General features: G+C 43.4%; 1 protein-coding gene across 1 annotated transcript in view; it reads left to right on the forward strand.

Moving 5' to 3' along the window:
- The first annotated feature begins 479 nt into the window (after positions 1–479).
- Positions 480–22,715, forward strand: part of LOC119964409 (60S ribosomal protein L5-A) — a 31,371-nt gene continuing 9,135 nt past the window's right edge. Inside the window, exons 1-7 of the mRNA XM_038793842.1 lie at positions 480–607; positions 7,361–7,430; positions 7,547–7,662; positions 7,776–7,910; positions 15,129–15,331; positions 15,873–16,050; positions 19,431–19,519. Of these exons, the coding sequence (XP_038649770.1) occupies positions 605–607; positions 7,361–7,430; positions 7,547–7,662; positions 7,776–7,910; positions 15,129–15,331; positions 15,873–16,050; positions 19,431–19,519 (794 nt within the window). The 5' untranslated portion in view covers positions 480–604. The remainder of the gene's footprint in view (positions 608–7,360; positions 7,431–7,546; positions 7,663–7,775; positions 7,911–15,128; positions 15,332–15,872; positions 16,051–19,430; positions 19,520–22,715) is intronic.

Genomic DNA, 22,715 nt, shown 5'->3' on the forward strand with positions numbered 1-22,715 from the left:
CTTTTTTTGGACACTAAGGGAAATTTAACATAACCAATCCACCTACACGTCTTTGGACTGTGGGAGGAAACCGAAGCACCCGTAGGAAACCCACGCAGACATGGGGAGAACGTGCAGACTCCGCACAGACCGTGACCCAACGGGGAATTCGGACCTGGGACCCTAGCGCTGTGACGCAACTGTGCTAACCACTGTGCTGCCCAAAGATCCACCCTCGTTCTTCTGAACTCTGGTGAAAGTAATAATAATCTTTATTGTCACAAGTAGGCTACCTGCTGAGATTGTCCAGTATTTTCTGGTTTTATTTCAGATTCCAGCATCCGCAGTAATTTACTTTCATTTATAACTCTTCTGCAGCACTCTGCAGTCAGCTTCAGCTGACTGGGCTGCCCTTGAGCAGGTTGGCCGTCCTCCCGTGCGGCAGGGGGCGCCACGGCCCCTGACAGGCGGCGGAAGGGGTTCTCCTGGCGGCACTTTTACGACAACAACCCGCCCGGATACCCGCACACGCGCAGTATGAACGGCCTTTTTCCAGTTTGGCGGAATTTGCCAGCCCGAGAGAATCGCTTGGGTCCCGGGTGATTGAGGGGGAAGAATCCTAAAAATGGTTGGTAGCTCCCCGAAAGAAACATCGATTCCGGCAGCTGAGGGCTGCAGCGATCGCACGGATCCTCCAGATCGCGAACAATATGCCGTGTTCGGAAGGATGGCGTTAGATTGTCGGCAGCTTGAGCTGCTGATGTCCTCCCAACGTGGCCATTGGGGTGGAAGCTGAGGAGCAGCTTCAGTACAGAGCAACACAGGATGTGAAGGAAATCGTGAATAACACGATGTTCTGGACTAAATGGGTTTTTAAAAATATATATTTTTCTGCCCGTTACCCCTCCCATGCTCTAATTGCACACTGGCTGCAACCATTCCGTGCGAAATAGGGACTTGTCCTGGGATGGTCTCTGCTGAACTTAGGTCTCGGGTTGTGCTGCACAAAAAAAAGTGATTGAGCTGATCTGTTGTTTAGTACCAACTTTATAAGAACTTTAATCCTTTTAAGTCGATATTTAGAGGTTTTTATGTCAAAAAATGTGGGTCTGGCAGACTATTATTGCCAGTCCCTCGTTTCTAGACACTGCTTTTCTTTATTTACCTATTGGTTCAATTTTTTTGTCGTTAACATAGTTTAAAACTACTTGTAAGAGATATATGTAATGAGAAAGTTCAGTTTAGCTACTGGGGAACAGACAGCAGTCTCCAGTTTTGTTACGTTTGATGCATTTTGGCCAACATTATGCAAGTTCCTTTAATGACCAGGATTTGAAAAATGTAATATTTGAGTTTTTAGTAAAATAGGTTCTAGCAGGACAGGTGCACTTTCTGAATATGAATGAATGTCTTCATCAGCAATCGATTAATGTTACTGGTGCGGGGTTAGTACATGCCATTAATTCATTCTGGAAGGCAGATTTTTATGTAAATGGCTACAAAATGTGAGGGGGGAACGTGCAACGAGACCTGGGTGTTGTACACCAGTCGCTAAAAGCTGGCAGGTACAGCAGGTCGTAAAGAAGGCAAATGGTATGTTGGCGTTCATAGCAAGTGCATTTGAGGACAGGAGCGGGGATGTCTTGGTGAACCGCACCTTGAATATTGTGTGCAGGTTTGGTCTTATCTGAGGATAGATGTTCTTGCCGTACAAGAAGTGCAGTGAAGGTTTAAAAGACTGATTCTGGGATGGTGGGTCTGACATGAGAGGTTTAGTTGGTTAGGATTATATTCATGGTAGCACTGGCTTCACAGCACCAGGGTCCCAGGTTCTATTTCCGACTGGGTCACCGTCTGTGACGTTCTTCCCGTGTCTGCGTGAGTTTCCTCCGGCCGCTCAGGTTTTCTCCCACAAATCCTGAAAGACGTGCTGTTAGGTAATTTGGATATTCTGAATTCTCCCTCTGTGTTCCCGAACAGGTGCCGGAATGTGGCGACTAGGGGCTTTTCACAGTAACTTCATTGCAATGTAAGCCTACTTGTGACAATAAAGATTATTATATTCGCTGGAGTTCAGAAGAATGAGGATGGATCTTTGGGTGGCTCGGTAGTGCAGTGGGTAGCACTGTTGCTTCACAGCTCCAGGATCCCAGGTTCGATTCCTGGCTTGGGTCACTGTCTGTGTGGAGTCTGCACGTTCTCCCTGTGTCTGCATGGGTTTCCTCCGGGTGCTCCGGTTTCCTACCGTAAGTCCCAAAAGACGTGAGGTCAACTGGATATTCTGAATTCTCTCTCTACCCGAACGGGAGCCGGAATGTAGCGACTAGGGGTTTTTCCACAGTAACTTCATTGCAGTGTTAATGTCAGCCTACTTCTGACACTAATAAAGATTGTTAGATTAGGTTTGATAGAAGTGACTGACTTTGTTGGGGACGAGTCACATAGACCATATTGGGTAAGGACAGATGGTTTTTACTGGTAACTTTAAAATTCAGAAATTGCTGTGGTTGGTTTGAAACTTAGGTTCGCTGGAACATTATCGAGGCTTCAGGATTACTTGTGCAGCATCATAACCGTGGTGGGCAGCATGGTAGCAAGTGGTTAGCACACTTCACAGCGCCAGGGTCCCATGTTTGATTCCCAGCTTGGGTCGCTATCTGCGCGGAGTCTGCACGTTGTATCTGCGTTGGTTTCCTCCCAGTGCTCCGGTTTCCTCCCACAGTCCAAAGATGTGCAGGTTAGGTGGATTGGCCACGATAAATTGCCTTTAGTGTCCAAAATGGTTAGGTGGGGTTATGGGGATAGATTGAGAATACGGGCTTAAATATGGTGCTCTTTCCAAGGGCCGGTGCAGACTTGATGGGCCGAATGGCCTCCTTCTGCACTGTAAATTCTGTGATACCACGACGCTATACCCATTTAAGAAAACAGTCACACAAATATGCTGGGAAATGACAGGCGTGGAAACATGCAGAACCAAATCTGTGTTTAGTCTGCTGTGATTACCAATAACTGGCCCAAAAATTTGTTTCCCTGTGACTCTGGTCACTGAGACAGTGCAGGTACTGTGGGAGTATTGCACATTGATAGCACTCCTGATGTAAAAAATACTGTGAGAGGTTGGTGTGATTTCAACAGTATGGAAAAGGGAAGTGTTGTTAGAGTACATGTAGGCTATACTCTCCACTAAAATAATAATTAACGGCAATGAGTATGTACAATTTAAAATAAAACATCACAACGTAGTGAAAGACTGAGGAATTTTTAGGAGGCTCTGACTAAGAAGTACATTGAAAGATTCAGATGGTATTGTAATTGATGAAACCTGGGCTAATGCTCGGGGTCAGGCCTTCAGCTTGGTTGCTTGATTTAAATAGGTGGGAAACTGCTAAGTGGCTAATTTATTTAATTTATCTTTGTTCCAAATCTTTAGTTACTTAATGGTCAAAATCAGTTGGAAAAGTGCAAACTGCACTTGTCATTGCTTTCGTTATGGAAGTTTTGAATCAACACGCAACAAAATTCCCACAACAGTGAGCAGTAAATGAAAATACTCAAAATAGAATGCTTTTGAAGTGAAAAACTGAATTACAACATAGATTTTTAATGCAAAGTGATCACTGATTCAATCAGTCTGAAATTTCTCCCAAGTTTGCGCCCAAGCAACCCAAGAATTTAGTGAGTCCAGCTAATGTTTGGACCTGCCCCCCAGACCGTGGCAGAGGATATAGATCGAGTTTGTTACTCCATTTATTAATTGAAATAAAGTATTGGGTGCTGGACCCAAGTGCCCTGAAAGTTATTCAAATGCTGTTGAAGAGCACCCATACTACCATTCGTACATTGAGAATTGTGGGGCAGCGGGGTTTGCTAAGTTGGTAATGTGATACAGTACGCTTTACCCTTGCTGAGCCATCCCACCGCCATTTAAATCGAGATGTAGAACTTTCAGCTGGTTAGTGGGAATGTTGACATCTGAATCAAACCTCTTCTGTTTGCCCTTATTTGTATCAAACTACAAAATGCACACCTAATGATGACGTGTTAATGGATTGATGGCTGGACCTGACTGAATGATTAACTTCAGCGGTACTGATTTAAAAGCAGCCCATGTCTTTAGTAAAAACAAGACGAGCTTTCAAAATTGCAGATCATCTTCATGATTGCTGGGGTAAGATGCAAAACTGGGGTAAAAAGAGAAAATGCTGGGTATGCTTGGTCTGATAGCACCTGTGAAATGAAAAAAAAAACGAGTTAGCCATCAAGTCATGACCTATAATCAGAACGGCAGTATCCATAGTATTTTTGCCATTGAAAATCTGGGGTCCTGGAATTATAATTATAAGATTTATCCTTGCCCATATGACCGGGACAAGGATGAGCCGGTTTTTTGGGACCGAGGACAGGTGTATTAGGTGCTCAGGGAGCCCAGCAAACCATGTCCACATGTTCTGGGCATGCCCAGCGCTGGGGGGAATTTTGGAAGGGTGTAGCAAGGACGGTATCGAGGGTGGTAGGATCCAGGGTCAATCCAGGCTATGGACTCGCAATATTTGGGGTTGCAGTGGAGCCGGGAGTGCAGGAGGCGAAAGAGGCCGGTGTTCTGGCCTTTGCATCCCTAGTAGCCCGGCGGAGGATTCTTCTTCAGTGGAAGGATGCGAGGCCCCCAAGCGTGGAGGGCTGGGTCAACGATATGGTGGGGTTTATTAAATTGGAGAGGGTGAAATTTTCCCTAAGGGGGTCAGTGCAGGGGTTTTTCAGGAGATGGCAACCATTCCTAGATCTGGCAGAACGGTAAAAACAAAAGGTCAGCAGCAGCAGCAACCCGGGGAGGGGAGTTGTCTCTTTGTTTTTGTTTTGGGTTGAATATCTGTTTTTTGCCAATGGCGGGCGTTAATTTATTGTTTCTCTTTTGTATTTACGGGGGAGGGGGGGTTCTGGTTTTTTTTTCTTCTTAGAATTTTCTGTTATTTTCTTTTTTGTGAAAATTTGAATAAAAATTATTTTAAAAAAAAGATTTATCCTTGAGACTAGGATTTACACAGGGAAATTATTTGGAAACGGTGCAACAATGAGATCACAGCTCATAAGGAACAATGTTTAGGAATCAAGTTCAGACTCCCCCATCTAGGTGGTGATTTAAACCCTTCAGGAAAAACTTACTGGATTTCCAATCCCCAGTTTAAAATAACCAGAGTTAAAATGGGCGTATGCTTTTTTCGGGCAAAATGGCATTAACCATTTGCATTCGTGCTTGTTTCAGACCTGCTGGCTTCTAGCGCCATTAATGATTTGTTTATTTTGGGCAGTTGAAGGTCAGTGTTTTAGAAAGTAAAGCAACGATTGGTGTCAGCACTCCATACTTTCAGTTGCTAGGAGTTGGAGATGCCCATTACAGTGGACACAGTGCATCCATGACTTGTCCACAATATGCAGACGGACCCAGGGAAGTTTATCAGTAACACAATGTCTCAATTCACCAAACAAAGCCATATATGTAAAATATCTATTGAACTCATGAAGCCATTTGAATCAGTGACCATATTAACTAAAGCTTGTAGTGAAGAGCAGTTTCCTGTAAATAGTCTGAAATAAATCGGCACAAAATCTTTTTTAGAAAAAAGCACCAATATCAATTTATATTCAACTGAAATCTGGTGTTGAAAGTATATTACAGAACACAGGCTGTTGAGACTACATCAATACAGATGCTGATAAAATAGGTGGCAATTGCTTTTAGTTTGGAGGGTGTTGGTTTTGTTGTGATCTTGGATAACTAACGTGTTGGCCAGTTTATCTTAACATTGAGGAGGGAGAAAATGTTAAGATTTTGGAAGATCGCTCCTAAGCTTTGGTTAAGCTCTGGAATTTCTTCCCCGAAAATGTCCCACCTCTTCCTTTAAGACCTCAAAGCTTGTCTTTTGGGATAACTTCTGACCAATTTTTCAGTCTCAACTGAGCCTTGGCTTCCAAAAGTGATCAAGTAGGAAACATATTATTGGCCTAAAGCAAAACGTTAACTAATGTTTATTCAAACCCCAGACATTCAACAACTGATTCTGATTGGAATTGCCTTTCTACAGCCTACTGCACTTCATAAGGTCAATAATACATAGAACAGGCCCTTCGGCCCTCGATGTTGTGCCGAGCAATGATCACCCTACTCAAACCCACGTATCCACCCTATACCCGTAACCGAACAACCGCCCCCTTAACCTTACTTTTTAGGACACTACGGGCAATTTAGCATGGCCAATCCACCTAACCCGCACATCTTTGGACTGTGGGAGGAAACCGGAGCACCCGGAGGAAACCCACGCACACACGGGGAGGACGTGCAGACTCCGCACAGACAGTGACCCAGCCGGGAATCGAACCTGGGACCCTGGAGCTGTGAAGCATTTATGCTAACTACCATGCTATATAGCTGAAGCATTCTTCTAGCCTGGGCAGTTATTTATTTAAATTAGAAACCATGGCTCCCCCACTAACTGGTACTGATAGTGTTTGCAATAGTAAAAGTAAAAGAATTTGGGGTGAAATTTCAATTTTTATTTCCCATCATATGCTTTCAGATTGAGGGATATTAAGTGTCGTAGCTTTTTCTACAAAGGTTAATTTTCTGTTGTTCAGTGCTGTTAAAAATATTTTATTTCTTCACAAATGAAACTGATGAGACTGAGGGTAGTAATGTTGGCAACATGCAGATGTTAAGAAAGCATTATTCTTTGCAACAAAATCCTGAAATTGAAAATCCAGTCCACTCCCTACCTAGCAACTCTTGTACCTCATCTTTGGCTTTGATTTGTTGCACTCTTTGACAACTGGTCCCTGAATTAAATGGCATGAGTTCCTTGTAGTGCTCCAAGCTGTTTAGATTGGGTTTGGATGCAGTTTTTAACCTTGTACTAGCTTCAGTGATCTCTAGCCGGCACCTCCAAACTACTTTCAGTTGACCAATCTGTTCGTTATTCAAATATGGTTCATGTGAGATTGGGTTATTTTGTTAACTTGCTGTTCGGAAATATGACAAAGTCAGATAGGTGAGGTGGGCATGAGCACATGTTTGTGGAATTTATGTGCCTTCTACCCAATAGTGAGCAGTGATCTAATAGCTGAATGCAAAAGGTGGATTCATGTGAGTTGGACTTAACTTGCCTACCAGTTTTTAATTGTTCCATTGCTAAGGTGAAAATGGCTTTATTCATTCATATTTAGTGGTGATGTAAATTTGTTTGTGAAACTTTGCTCAAATAGAATTTGTATTGGTATAATGTTTATGGGATGTGAGACAGTTCGGCAAGTACTAAAATGGATTTTTTGGAAACCTTCACTTTAAGTTCTTACAACACTAACTATATCCTTTCTCCTTCAAACATAGGGATTTGTTAAAGTTGTGAAAAGTAAGGCGTACTTCAAGCGGTACCAAGTGAAGTTTAGGAGGAGGAGAGGCAAGTAAATTGGGGAATCTGTTAACCTACTACTTTTCAAACCCATATTTTAATACTCAAGAGTTTTTATAATCAATGGTGAGGCTATCATAAAATGTTCTTTCTCCCATTTCTAGAGGGAAAGACTGATTACTTTGCACGAAAACGCTTGGTGGTACAGGATAAAAACAAGTACAATACGCCAAAGTACCGGATGATTGTACGATTCACCAACCGGGACATCATATGCCAGGTAAAGAACTTGCATTAATAATCTCTTCAGTGTTAAAAGGGGGCTGTTACCAGCAAGCAATAAAGTTGTTGGGTATTTCAATTCAGCATTACAATTGATGCCTTATTTTACAGATTGCGTATGCTAAGATTGAGGGCGATATCATTGTGTGTGCTGCCTATGGCCATGAATTACCAAAGTATGGCATAAAGGTTGGGCTCACCAACTATGCTGCGTCTTATTGCACTGGTCTGCTTCTTGCCCGCAGGGTAAGTTGAGTGGCTTCCTGAATCTTGCATTATTTTAAGGCTCTTAATTTATTGAAAGTATTTCTGAAATAATTACACTTTTAAGACAATTTCCTTAGTTGAGATTCTTTTTGTGGGATGTAGAACTTTTAATACTTCAATTTTAATGGCAGTTAACCACAAATATTCTTTTTGGTGTGGTAAAGCTACAGATAATGCATATTCTTGTAAATACTGCAAGATGTGAGGTTTTGGGTGTAAAGTTTTACACTGTTTTTGCATTGCTTATTTTTTCTACTTTACAGCAGTGTCTATACATCCAAAATACTTCATTGGCTGTAAAGCACTTTGGGATGTCCTGAGGTCGTGAAAGGCGCTGAATAAATGCAAGTCTTTCTTTCTGTTGCAGTCGTTAGATAAATAGAGAAGCTTATAGTCACAAGATATGACCTATTCTAAAACATCTGACTGTTGACATGAACAGCAATAATTTGCATTTACGCAGTGCTTTTAACGTTGAAAAAGATCCCATGGTGCTTCACAAAGGTGAAATCTTGGACAGAGAGTTGAAGTGGAAGCTATTTGGAGGGCGTCTAAAAGCTCCATCCAAGAAGGTCTAAAAGGTAGAGATTGGCCTGGAGTGGCAGAGGGGTTTAGGGAAGGAGTCCAGGCCTTTGAGTCTAAACAGTTGAAAGCACAATCATCAGTGGAAATGCACAAAAGGTCAGAGTCCCACAATGTAGTTGGGTGGTTTTGGGGGTGTTGTAAAGAGATGTATTACCGTATGGATAGTTTAGCGTTATGCAATGCTCTAGGGTACTAAGTGCAACCTGAATTCTGTAAAGGCCTTGCTGAATTTCCCCATAGCTTATTGGATAATGTATTCCAGGACAAACCTTGAGCAACGCACGGTGCTGCTTGACATTCTCTCTGATACAGGTTTTGCTCTGGCTTGGCATCACGATACCTGAGGCTAGGATAAGGTCCTTGAGATTGAATTTTTACCTGGAGCCAGAATGGGGGCCAAGAATTTTTAATCCCCCTCTGAGGTTGGAGGGTGACAGGAGGCTCTGGTGATTTTCTAGCCATTAATGGAATTTTAACACCAGGAATAATATTTTAAATCTGAGGAGTTGGTGGTATAGGTTGTGAATATGTCTGTAGAGACTGGGGAGATTGACGAGCCAAAGATCAGCATTTTGGATGAACTGATATTTAGCAACGGTGCAGAATGGAAAGCCAGCTAGAAGAGACTGGAAAAGTTAAGGAAATGTTGTTGCAACTGTACAAGGCATTGATGAGACTGCACCTGGAGTATTGTGCACAGTTTTGGTCCCCTTATTTGAGGAAAACTGCAGAGGCAGTTCAGAGGAGGTTCACTAGATTGATTCTAGAGATGAGGGGTTTGTCTTATTAACACTTGTGAAAAGAAATTGAGCTGTTTAGGCCTATACTCTCTAGAATTTAGAAGAATGAGGGCAGATCAAATTGAGGTATGTATATAGGATAATGAAAGTGATGGATAAAGTAGACATGGAGCAGATGCTTCCTCTTGTGGGGCATTCTAGCATGAGAGGTCATAGTCTCAGGATAAGGGGTAGCAAATTTAAAACCGATCAAGAGAAGCTACTTCTCTCAAAAGGTTGTGAATCTGTGAAATATGCTACCCTGAGTGGATGATGGCGAGTAAATATAAGGAGGAATTAGACAGATTTTTAAAAAATGTTTTTATTCCAGATTTTTCAATAATTTTTCCAAAACACTACAAAAGAGAACAAAGCAATATATCAACAAAACAACTTAACCTTCTAACCAACTAAAAAATTTAAACGAACAATTCAAAACAAAGTGGGGCATCCGTCCCTCACAAATAACATGAAATCACCTCGCCCCCCCCCTTGTGTTGCTGCTGCTGACCTGCACCTAACGTTCCGCGAGAAAGTCAAGGAACGGTTGCCACCACCTGGAGAACTCCTGCAAAGACCCTAGCAAGGCAAACTTTATCTTCTCCAACCTGAGAAACCCCACCATGTCACTGACCCAAGCCTCCAAGCTTGGGAGGATTCACGTCCCTCCACATTAACAAGAGCCTTCTCCGGGCTACCAAGGAGGCAAAGGCCAGAACTCCGGCCACTTTTGACTCCTGCACTCCCGGATCGTCCGGTACCCCAAATATCGCTGTCCCCCAGCTCGGTTTTACCCAAGTATGCAAGACCTTGGACATAGCCTTTGCAAAGCCCTTCCAGAATTCCGTAAGTGCCGGGCATGTCCAGAATATATGGGCATGGTTTGCTGGGCTCCCTGAACACCTCACACACCTGTCCTCTACCCCAAAAAACGTACTCATTCTCGCCCCCGTCATATGTGCCCGATGCACCACCTTAAACTGAATCAGGCTAAGCCTGGCGCAAAATGAGGAGGAATTGACCCTGCCCAAGGCGTCAGCCCACAGGCCCTCATCCAGCTCCTCCTCCAACTTGCCCTTCAGCTCTTCCACCGAGCCTCCTCCACCTCCAGCAGCTCCTGGTATATTTCCGATATCCTGCCCTACCCTACCCACACGCCCGAGATCACCCTGTCCTGTATCCTCCAGGCAGCCAGCAGTGGGAATTCCCCCACCTGCTTTTTCACGAACGCCCAAACCTGCATGTACCTAAAGGTATTCGCCAGAGGTAACCCACATTTCTCCTCCAGCACCCTCAGACTTTCAAAGGTCCCATCGATAAACAAGTCCCTCATCCTTTTGATTCCCGCCCTATGCCAGCTTAGGAACCCACCATCTATCCTACCTGGAACGAACCTGTGGTTGTTCCGTATTGGGGTCCAGACTGAGGCCCCCCCCCCCAATGCCGTCTCCACTGCCCCCAAATCCTTAGTGTCACCGCCACCACCGGGCTTGTGGTATACCGCGTCGGCGGGAGCGGCAACTGCTGTCACCAGTGCCCCCAAGCTAGTATCTATACAGGACGCCGCTTCCAGCCGTTTCCACACCGCCCCCTCTCCCTCCATTACCCATTTCCAAATCATAGATACATTCGCTGCCCAGTAATAGCTGCACAAGTTCGGCAGTGCTACCCCCCCACCCCGACTGCACTCCAAAAACAGTCTCCTTTTTTTTTAATATAATTTTTATTGGAATTTTTTACAGAAATATAAAACATAACGACAAACAATGAAATGCAACAAAATAACCCATAATAACTGTGACACCCCCAAACCGTTACGACGCATGTATCACATCCCCCCACCCCCCCAACCCCAATGAACAACAAAAGAACTTAAAAATATATTAAAATTAAATAAACAAACATAGTCATTGTCCGCCCCCCCCCCTTCCCTCCCTCCCCCTTCCCCCCCTCCCTCCCCCTTCTCCTCCCCCCCCCCCCCCCCCCCGGGTTGCTGCTGCTACTGTCCCTGTACCCTATCGTTGAGCCAGAAAGTCGAGAAAAGTTTGCCACCGCCTAAAGAACCCTTGTACCGATCCTCTCAGGGCGAATGTGACCCTCTCTAGCTTGATAAAACCCGCCATGTAATTGATCCAGGTCTCCACGCTTGGGGGCCTCGCATCCTTCCATTGTAGCAAGATCCTTCGCCGGGCTACTAGGGACGCAAAGGCCAGCACACCAGGCCTCTTTCGCCTCCTGCACTCCCGGCTCCGCCCCAACCCCAAAAATCGCGAGTCCCCATCCTGGCTTGACCCTGGATCCCACCACCCTCGACACCGTCCTCGCCACCCCCTTCCAGAACTCCTCCAGCGCCGGGCATCAGTCTGGTAAACCTTTGCCGCACTCCCTCCTTAGCAAGAATGTCCTTCCTCAGAAAGGGGCTGGTTTAGCACAGTGGACTAAACAGCTGGTTTGTAATGCAGAACGAAGCCAGCAGCGCGAGTTCAATTCCTGCACGGGGGAGGCCGGAATGTGGCGACTAGGGGCTTTTCACAGTAACTTAATTGAAGCCTACTTGTGACAAAAAGCGATAATAATTATTATGACACCAGAACTGCACATAATACTCCAGATGTGGCATCACCAATGTCCTAACGCAGATCTGTGTGGTACCCCACTAGTGCCTGTCAGTTGGAAAAAGACCCGTTTATTCCAACTTTTTGCTTCGTCTCTGCTAACCTGCTTTATATCCATCTCAAGACACTACTCACAATACTGCGCTTTACCGTTACATAGTAATCTACTATGTGAGACCTTGTCGAAAGCTTTCTGAAAGTTTAAATAAATCACATCTACCGGTTCTCCATGGTCAACTCTATTAGTTACATCTTCAAAGAATTTGAGTAGATTTGTCGAGCATGTTTTCCCTTTCGGGAATCCATGTTGACTTTCTCACTGCTTTCCAAATGCTGTACTATGAAATTCCTGATAAATGGACTCTGGCAACTTCCCTACTACCGATGTCCGGTTCACTGTTCTAAGTTCCCTGATTTCTCTCTACCTTCCTTTTTGAATAGTGAAGTTATATTAGCTACCCTCCAATCTGTAGAAACCATTCAAGAGTCCAAAGAATTTTGCAAAATGATCACCAGTGGATTTACTATTTCTAGGACCACTTCCTTAAATATTCTGGGATGAAGATTATCAGGCCCTGGAGAATTATCCACCTTCAATCCCATTAATTTCCCCAAAACCATTTCTTTGCTAATACTAATTTTCTTCAGTTCCCCACTGAAATTTGTGTTTCTCAGAACTTCTGGTGTGTTATTCATGCCTTTTTTGTGAAAACAGAAATAACGTTCCTCAGCATTTTCTTTATTCCCCGTTTGAATTCCCCTGTTCTGACTGTAAGGGGCCTACATTAGTTTTTATTAATCTTTTACTCTACATACCTGACAAAACGTTTACGTCAGTTTTTATGTTCCCCGCTAGCTTACTTTCATATTGTACTTTTCCCTTCTTAATCAATCCCTTAGTCGATTGCTTTTTCTTGCTAATTTGTATGCCTCTTCTTTGAATCTGATAGTATCTCTAATTTCACTTGATGTGGAGATGCAGCGTTGGTCTGGGGTGAGCACAGTAAGAGGTGTTACAACACCAGGTTAAAATCCAACGGGTGTGTTTGGAATCACAAGCTTTCGGAGCGCCCCTCCTTCATCAGGTGAGTCAGGACTAGTGAAAGCTAGTGATTCCAAACAAACCTGTTGGACGTTAACCTAATTTTCCTTGTAAACCGTGGTTTAACCACAGTTCCCTTTCTAGTGGGCAGCACGGTAGCGTGGTGGTTAGCATAAATGCTTCACAGCTTCAGGGTCCCAGGTTCGGTTCCCGGCTGGGTCACTGTCTGCGGAGTCTGCACGTCCTCCCCGTGTGTGCGTGGGTTTCCTCCGGGTGCTCCGGTTTCCTCCCACAGTCCAAAGATGTGCGGGTTAGGTGGATTGGCCATGCTAAATTGCCCGTAGTGTCCTAAAAAGTAAGGTAATGGGGGGGTTGTTGGGTTACGGGTATAGGGTGTGGATACGTGGGTTTGAGTAGGGTGATCATTGCTCGGCACAACATTGAGGGCCGAAGGGCCTGTTCTGTGCTGTACTGTTCTATGTTCTATGTACTCTAGTGCCAAATAGGAATAAACAACTTTTGAAGTTCACCTATTTGTTTCTTGAAGGCCTGCCATTGCCTGTCCACTGTCCTTCCTTTCAGTAATGTTTCCCAGTCCATCGTAGCCACCTGGTGCCTCATGCCATCACGGTTACCTTTTTAAATAATTTAAAGTACCCAATTAATTTTTCCAATTAAGGGGCAATTTAGTGTGGCCAATCCACCTACGCTGTACATCTTTGGGTTGTGGGGGCAAAACCCACTCAAACACGGGGAGAATGTGCAAACTCCACATGGACAGTAACCCAGAGCCGGGATCGAACCTGGGACCTCGGTGCTATGAGGCAGTAGTGCTAACCACTGCGCCTCTGTGCTGCCTCGTAGTTACCTTTTATTGAGCTTCAGGACCTTGGTCTCAGAATCAACTACCTCACTACCTTAATAAAAATTATATTATTATGGTCAATCATCCCCAAGGGTTCTCTCTCAACTATATTGCCAACTAATCCTTTCTCGTTGCACAACACCCAGTCCAAGATGGCCTGTTCCCTTGTTGGTTCCTTAACGTATTGATCCAGAAAGTCATCCCCTATACATTCCAAAAATTCCTCCACAGTTGTACTGTGGCTAATTTGACTCCCCCAATCTATATGTAGATTAAAGTCACCCATAATCACAGATGTTCCTTTATACATGCACCTCTGACTTTCTGTCTAACGCTATTTCCAACATTACCACTGCAGTTTGGTGGTCTGTTACGAATATTTTTTGCCCCTTGTGTTTCATAACTCGACCTGTACAGATTCTACATCATCTGTCCTAACATCTTTCCTCATTATTGTATCAATATCTCCTTTAGTGTTCTTAAGTGTTTGGTGAATACTCTGTGGCAAAAGCTTGTTTTAGGTACTAATGTCAACATCACGTTCTCCCATAGCTGCTTCATTGGGTTATGTGTGGGATGAAGTGTCATCAACTCTGCACAAACAACATACTTTAACCCCAGCATAAAAGCAATACACTGTAGATGCTGGAAATCTGAAGTAAAACCTGGAAATACTCAGCAGGTTAAGGCAGTATCTGTGAAGAGAAAGTTGGTTAATGTTTCAGGTCAATGACCTTTCATCAGGGGCTGGTTTAGCTCACAAGGCTAAATCACTGGCTTATAAAGCAGACCAAGCAGGCCAGCAGCACGGTTCGATTCCCGTACCAGCCTCCCCGGACAGGCGCCGGAATGTGGCGACTAGGGGCTTTTCACAGTAACTTCATTGAAGCCTACTCGTGACAATAAGCGATTTTCATTTCATTTCATCAGAACATTTCTGAAATGTTAACTCCATATCTCTCCACAGACGCTGTCTGACCTGTCGAGGATATCTTGCTTTAATCCCAGTCTCTTAATCAAATATATTTTCTTCCCACCTTGCCTCTAATGATGAATGGGCAGTGCTCTAACCTACCTGTGTCCCAAGTCACGTTGCAGGGATATTGATGAAAAAAGTTCTCGGTGATTTGCATGAAATTTGTATGCCACGCACATTTTAATATTGCTGTCCAGAATGTATACGATAGATATGCCAAATTATAAATGTTAAAGCCTGATTGTGGCCAAGATAATGTTCTGAGCATTGCAGTTTTTATGGGTTTACTTTTGACGAGATAAAACCTGCAAATTTTTTGTCTTTTTTTTAAAAAGCTGCTACGCAAATTTGGTTTGGACACGATCTATGAAGGTCAGGTGGAAGTGACTGGTGATGAATACAATGTGGAAAGCATCGATGGGAAGCCCAGTGCTTTCACCTGCTACCTTGATGCTGGACTTGCCAGAACCACCACAGGCAACAAAGTCTTTGGAGCTTTGAAAGGTGCAGTTGACGGTGGCCTGTCTATTCCACACAGGTATGGGAAATATTCAGGCATTGTATAAGTTTATTTTTTAAATTAGGCGACGTTTCATTATTTCAGGCTTCAATTTTGTGATTTGATGCTTGGATGTTGAAATGCAATGAACTGTGTAAATTTGGAAAAAGCAAGGCTTTTGACAGTGTTCTTTTAGAACTGATGGGTGTAAAGTGGTGTAATATATTGGGGATTGAATTCATAATTCTACTAATTCCTGACCGTGACAATGCCTTTGAAATGAGGTGCTATCTAACCGGAATAGAAACGTGGCTAGGTCATGCCGAGTGGTGAGGCGATAATGTTGGGTGATCTTTCATTATAAACCTATACAAAAATAACACAATTAAATTTCAAACTCATATTTTTGTAACTATGATTTTGACATATTTACACTTTTGTATCTGTTTTGACATGAAGCTGACATATCAAGTGCAAAAGAACTACTTTTGTTTAAAGACTGTACTGAACGCAGCTCACAACTTCTGCAAAACAGAAAAATAAACGGAAAACTAAATACACATGATTTTTAATTTCCCAGCACCAAGCGATTCCCCGGTTATGATTCTGAGAGCAAGGAATTCAATCCTGAAGTCCACCGTAAACACATCTTTGGGGTGAACATCGCAGAGTACATGCGCTACCTGATGGAGGAGGACGAGGATGCCTTTAAAAAGCAATTTTCTCAATACGTCAAGCATGGAGTCACAGCTGACATGGTAAGGAATTGTATTTAAGTGTGCACCATTCTCTTTCAAACTATCTTTAGAAACTGGTGTTTGTATTCTCGGGTATGATTAGGAGTTTGTAGGGAATTGTAAAGTACATGATACTTGGTGAATATTTTTGATGTAAAAAAAATCAGATAATAAAATAAAGCCAGCTATGTTCTGAGGCTGAGAAATTAAATACATTTTTGCAGTAGTTAGATGTTCACAAATGTAGTAAATTAAAATTTACATTTAGGGGGACAGAGGCATATTCTGCTTGATGTATTCTTTGTGGTGATGGTCATTTTAAAAAATCCATCCATTAACATGCTACATGAGGTGTTCGGTGACCAAACGTTTGGATAAAGAGATTGAAGTTCTGCGGAAATGGGGATTTAGGGAGGGAATAAATAGCTTCAGGCCTAAGCAACCGAAGGCATGGTGTCGTGCTTAAAATCCGGGTTGTACAAGGCACCAGAATTATTTGAGTGCAAAGATTTAGGGTGTGAGCTGGATGACCTATCTATTTGGGGGGGGGATGCAAAGCCTTGCAATGATTTGAAAATGAGGATGTGAGTTTTAAAATCTGTATTGTTGGACTGGTGTCGTTCACTAAGACACATGGGTAATGAGTAAATGGGACGTTCAAGTTAGAACACAAACAGTAGAGTTTTGGCTGAGTTCAAGTTATTGGAGAGTGGAAGATGGGAGGCCATCCTGGAACACGCTGGAATAGTTGAGGCAATTAAAGAACAAAGAAAAGTACAGCACAGGAAATTGTGCAGAAGAAATAGGGAGGGGCAAAGAGCGTGCAGAGTCGGGGGGACCTGGGGTTTCATGTACAGAGATCTTTGAAGGTGGCCAGACATAGAAACAGCATAATTAGCAAAACATGTGGAATCTTGGGCTTCAGAAATAGAACAAAGAAAAGTACAGCACAGGAAAAGGTCCTTCGCCCCTCCAAGCCTGTGCCGATCATGATGCCCTGACTAAAAACAAAACCTTCTGCCCTTACTCGGTACGTATCTATATTTCCTCCCCATTCATGTACCCACCCAGATGCCTCTGTAAATGTTGCTAATGTGGCTGCTTCCACCACATCCTCTGGCAGCTCGATCTGACAGGTTTGGATAACAGCAGAAAAGCTAATTTTGCAAGCATTAGGGGACACTGATTTAATGTTTTAGGCTGGAGATGTCTGGGGATGTGAGGAAGAACCTTTTAACACAGTGAGTGGTCTTGAGGGAAATAAACTTATAGAGCTACAGGAATAGAGAATGAATCTGACTGGTATCCTCTATAAAGAGCCAACATGGGCCGAATGTTGTCCTCTTGTGCCAAAGTAAGAACATAAGAAATAGAAGCAGGAGCAGTGCCGAAAATGACTGCATGGCTTTAGCGGGTATTGCCATAGCAGTAGGAGGACATCGAACCAAAATGAACAAAGTTGAATAATAATACGGGTGATAAATCTTTAATTGGTAAAACAAGATGAGCAGTGGAATAGTTTGAGTAAACAAGAAGGAATATAGAATATAACCGTGCACTAATCAGATCAGAAATGAGAAATATTCTGGTCGGCGCGATTGGATTGATTTATTGTCGTGTGTACTGGGGTACAGTGAAAAGTATTGTTCTCCGTACAGTTTAGACAATCATTCCGTACATGAAAGGAAAATACATGGGGCAAACCTAAAATACACAATAGACCCAGGCATCGGGTGAAGCCAGTAGAGAAGATGTGTGAAGAGATCAGATCAGTCCATAAGAGGGTCGTTTAGGAGTCTGGTAATGGCGGGGAAGAAGCTTTTTTTCAGTCTGTTCACTCTGCGCCAAAATTACCCCGCACATCTCCCTTAACTTTCCCTCTCACCTTGAACCTGTGCCCCCTTGTAATTGACACTTCCACCCTTAGAAAAAATCTCTGACTATCCACCCTGTCCATGCCTCTCATAATTTTGTGGACCTCTATCAGATCTCCCCTCAGCCTCCGTCTTTCCAGTGAAAACAATCCTAGTTCAACCTCCTTATAGCCAACACCCTCGAGACCAGGCAACATCCTGGTGAACCTTTATTGCACTGTCTCCAATAATTCCATGTAAGCAAAGACACAGATGAGGGTTTCGGCTGCAGATGAGCTGAATCAGGGACAGAGAATTGTGGAGGTGGAATGAGGCAATCTAACTGATCAAGCAGGAAGCTCATCTCATGGACAGATAGGATTGCAGGATTATGAATGGTATGATGGTATGATCAGGGGCTGGTTTAGCTCACAAGGCTAAATCGCTGGCTTATAAAGCAGACCAAGCAGGCCAGCAGCACGGTTCGATTCCCGTACCAGCCTCCCCGGACAGGCGCTGGAATGTGGCGACTAGGGGCTTTTCACAGTAACTTCATTGAAGCCTACTCGTGACAATAAGCGATTTTCATTTTTCATTTCATTTCATGCAGCCTCTGACAATGGTTCTGTCGTGTTTTGTACAAGAGGAATGCTGAACCGTGTTAGCTTGTGAGACACAAGCTGATTAAGAACCTAGACAGGCTGGGCTTTGCATGATTGAGAGGGGATGGGCAGTTTTCATCTGGCCTAGTGGTTGGGAGGCAGGCACAGATTAAATTGTTGCTGCTGCAATGGAAAGAGAGGTTGCTTATTTTCTCTCTCTTTTCAATATGTGTCTTGCTTTGTACAAATTGTATGCACCAGGTGTGTTCTCATTCCACCTGCCTGTCTCTCCTTGAACTACATCACTATCCTCCTCACGGTTCACAATGCTTCCAAGTTTTCATTTGTTTTGTGCTATCTGCAAATGTTGCCCTGTATACCCAAGTCTAAGTCATTAGTATAGATCAAGAAAAGCAATGACTCAGGAATGCCACTGTACACCTTCCTCCTAGTTTGAAAAATAACTGTCCACCAATACTGTTTCCTGTTACTAAGCCAAATATGTGTCCCTGCTGCCCGTGTCCTTTATTCCAAAAGCTTCGACGTTGCTGGTAAACCTATTATGCAGAACCTCATTAAATACCCTCTGGAAGTCCAGATACAGCATGTGATCTGTTATCCTCATCAATTGATTAAATAAACTATAAAAATAATGATGAGTAAAAAAGAGAATGGTGCAGATGCGATGGACTGAATGGCCTCCTGCACTGTAGGAATTCTATGATTCTATACTGTGAAAATACAGTTGCAGTGATTCAAGAAGTCACATTACAAAAATGTTGGCAATGCTTATGATACCAATGTTCAAAGTGAATTTTTAGAACTGATTAGGTTTGGGAAATCTATACTTTTTGCCAGAGTTGGAAAGGATGTTCATGAAGGGAACACCGAATCATGTTGCAAGGTTCTTTTAAACATTTGTTTTTTCCCCAACATATTTTCATAGATAGAAGATTTGTTCAAGAAAGCTCATGCTACTATTCGAGAAAACCCTATTCATGAGAAGAAGCCCAAGAGAGAAGTCAAGAAAAAGAGGTATTGTACACAAATACTGTGCTCGCGAATGACCTTTACAAAATGTGAAATTAAACTTTTAATCTTCATTGAATCAACAATAACAAAACAATTAGGGTTATGTGTGGTCTTGCAGGTAGAAAGTAATGCTTATTTTAGGTGAAGAATAGACTAAAGGAACTTGGTTCTTGTAATTGAAAGAGTGCAATTTATTAAAACTAAAGTATAAATATATGCACATTTGTTAGTGGATAAACCATGTTTGTATACAAATTCCTATTTTGGGTACCCTGAAAGATGTTAACGCTTGCTTTGTACATGTATCAATGAGCCGCAGGTGTCTCATACTTTATGCAAATTGTAGTATGTAAGCTCTAGCTGGTTACTAAAGGGTGAAAAAGTTACTTGCAGCTGAACCCAAATTGCAATGTCCACTTGAAGACAAATTTTCTATTTCAGTTGTAACTGCTTGCAACAATTAAGTTATTTTATTAAAGTAAGTAAATGCTGTTTTGGATAGATCATTGTTCCATCACTGAACCTATTGAGGCTACTCTAACCTTCTTTCTGCCTTGTGTACTGGTTGTTTGTAATGGGCTGTGGGCTATATTTTTTTAAAAATGAACTGGAAATACAGCGTCTGAAAACCTTGGTCACTGGTGGGACGCATGCTATTTTTACCTATTTTTCCCTTTCTCCAATTGGGAATTTCACTGTTAACTGGGGAGTTAGTTTACATAAGTGGTTTTGGAGGGGTCACTGTAGCTCCTTGCAGTGTTTATTTAGATAATTTGCATTTTGTCTGGTTTTGTTAAATGTAGGTTTTAGTATTAGGGTAAGTCTTTGCCTTGCTCTTATTTTCATTTGGGTGTGGTCACATTCAGTGGCAATGGCATTGTTGGGAGGGGATGAGGGTAGTTTGCTAAAGGTGTCTGTTGTTTTTCTGTTGAATTTTGATTTGGCTACGTGGCCATTTTGGGTGTTTTTTTTTTTTGCTTTATCCTTTCCCTATCTCTTGGTTACTCACCCTTGGTGGAAATGGCTGACTCCGGATTTGGAGTGGATGGGGGTGGTGGTGGTGGGAGGCCTCCTCTCTGTTTGCTCACCTGGAACGTTGGGGTTTGAATGGCCCAGTGAAAAGGTCGAGGGCATTTGCTAACTCAAGAGCTTAAACTCCGATGTAGTCTTTTTGCAGGAGACGCATTTCTGTGTCGGATAAGACTAGGTTGTGCAAGGGATGGGTGGGGCAGGTTTTTCATTCTGGTTTTGATGGCAGGGCCATGGGTACAGCGATTCTAGTTCACAAAAGAGTTCAGATTTCCTCCTCTTAAGACTATAGCCGAACCCAACGGTCAATGTTATTGTCTGTGGCTCACGGTGAACACCCGGTTGTCATACTGGACAACCGCAGCAGGTCTGACAGAATCTGTGGCTTTCTCCGCAGATGCCGTCATACCTGCTGTGATTGTCCTGCATTTTCAGTTTTTGTTTCAAATTCCAGCATCCGCAGTAATTTGCTTTTAACCCCGGTTGTCATAGTCAAGGTTTACACCTCCAGCTGGGATGGATATGAATTTTATTAACTCCCTGCTGGCCTCCTTCACTGGCTTCCTAGACTCACATCAGCTTATTTTAGGTGGGGACCTGAATTGTGTTTTGGACACGGCTGGATTATTCCAAGCCTAAATCTCTTGTTCCATCGGGGATGGCCAGGGCGTTGTCATCTTTTATGACTCGGATGTGTCTAGGGATGGGTGGTGGTGGTGGTGGATCCTTGGTGATTTCTGCACCCAAATTATTTTTTTTGTTTTGGATACGGTTCTCCTGAGCACTTGGCAATTGTTATTTCTGACCATGCCCCGCACTTTATTGATTTGTTGCTAGAGTCTGGACCCACCCTGGAAATTGGATACTATACCGTCAGCAGTTAAAGATTTTGTGAGCGTGTGTCCACCCACTCCTATAAATGATTACATTTAATCAGATTTGATTTTATCGCGCCTTCCATGTTGTGGGAGGCTCTTAAGGCAGTCCTCTGGGGCTTTTTCTTCCTTCCCTGATGAAGACGATTCATGATCATCTACTGGTGTCACAACTAGGCTTACATTAACACTGCAATGAAGTTACTGTGAAAATCCCCTAGTCGCCACATTCCAGCTCCTGTTTAGGTACACAGAGGGAAAATTCAGAATGTCCAATTCACCTAACAAACACTTTTGGGACTTGTCGGAGGAAACCGGAGCACCCGGAGGAAACCCACGCAAATAAAGGGAGAACGTGCAGACTCCGCACAGTGACCCAAGCCGGGAATCGAACCTGGGATCCTGGTGCTGTGAAGCAACAGTGCTAACCACTGTGCTACCGTGCCACTCACTCTGTCCCTGACATGGGGATCTATTTTGACATGTATAGTCATATCCTTTCAGCGAATTTTGCTTTGTTGAACAATGTGAGGGCAAAATGGGAAAGTGAACTGGGCCCCATTCTTACTGGTGAGGCTTGGAGCGAGGCCCTTCACAGGCTCAACTCCAGGTTTTCATGAGCTCAGCTGAGCCTAATTCAGTTGAAGGTGTTACACAGGATGCACTTGACCAGCGCAAGGATGAGTGGTCGCCGTTGCACCCCCCCCCCCCCCCCAATGTAACGGATAGGTCTGATCACTGTTCACTTGGCCCAACTAACCAGATGCATATGTTCTGCTCCTACCCCAAACTTGTAGGCTTTTGGGTTTCCTTCTTTAATACCATGCCGGGGATACTCCATGTGGAGTTAGATCCGCTGCTGGCCATATTTGGGGTGCTGGATTCTCTGCGGCTTTAGTTTGGGGTAGAGGTGGATGTTGTTGCCTTTGCCTCACTGATAACCCAGATGCTAATATTGCTTGGTTGGTTGATGTAATGTCATTCTTGCATTGGGAGAAGGTCAAGTTCACCAGCAGGGGGTCAGTAGAGATGTTCTACCTAGGATGGCAACCATTTTTTTTTAAGGAGTTAGTCACCGTCAGTTGTTGGGAGGGGGAGGGGGGTTTATGGTAGTTATTACGTGTGTTCTTTTTTAAAAAAAAACTTTTATATTTGCTTGTGATGTTTTTGCATTTTTTCTTTGTTTTGGTTGGTATTATGAAAATGTTTTATAAATGAGTAAATCCTGTGTGGGTTTCCTCCCACAGTCTTGAGATATATGCATGTTAGGTGTATTGGCCATGGTAAATTGCCCC

This window comes from Scyliorhinus canicula, chromosome 4, assembly GCF_902713615.1.
Source record: "Scyliorhinus canicula chromosome 4, sScyCan1.1, whole genome shotgun sequence".
NCBI lineage: Eukaryota > Metazoa > Chordata > Chondrichthyes > Carcharhiniformes > Scyliorhinidae > Scyliorhinus > Scyliorhinus canicula.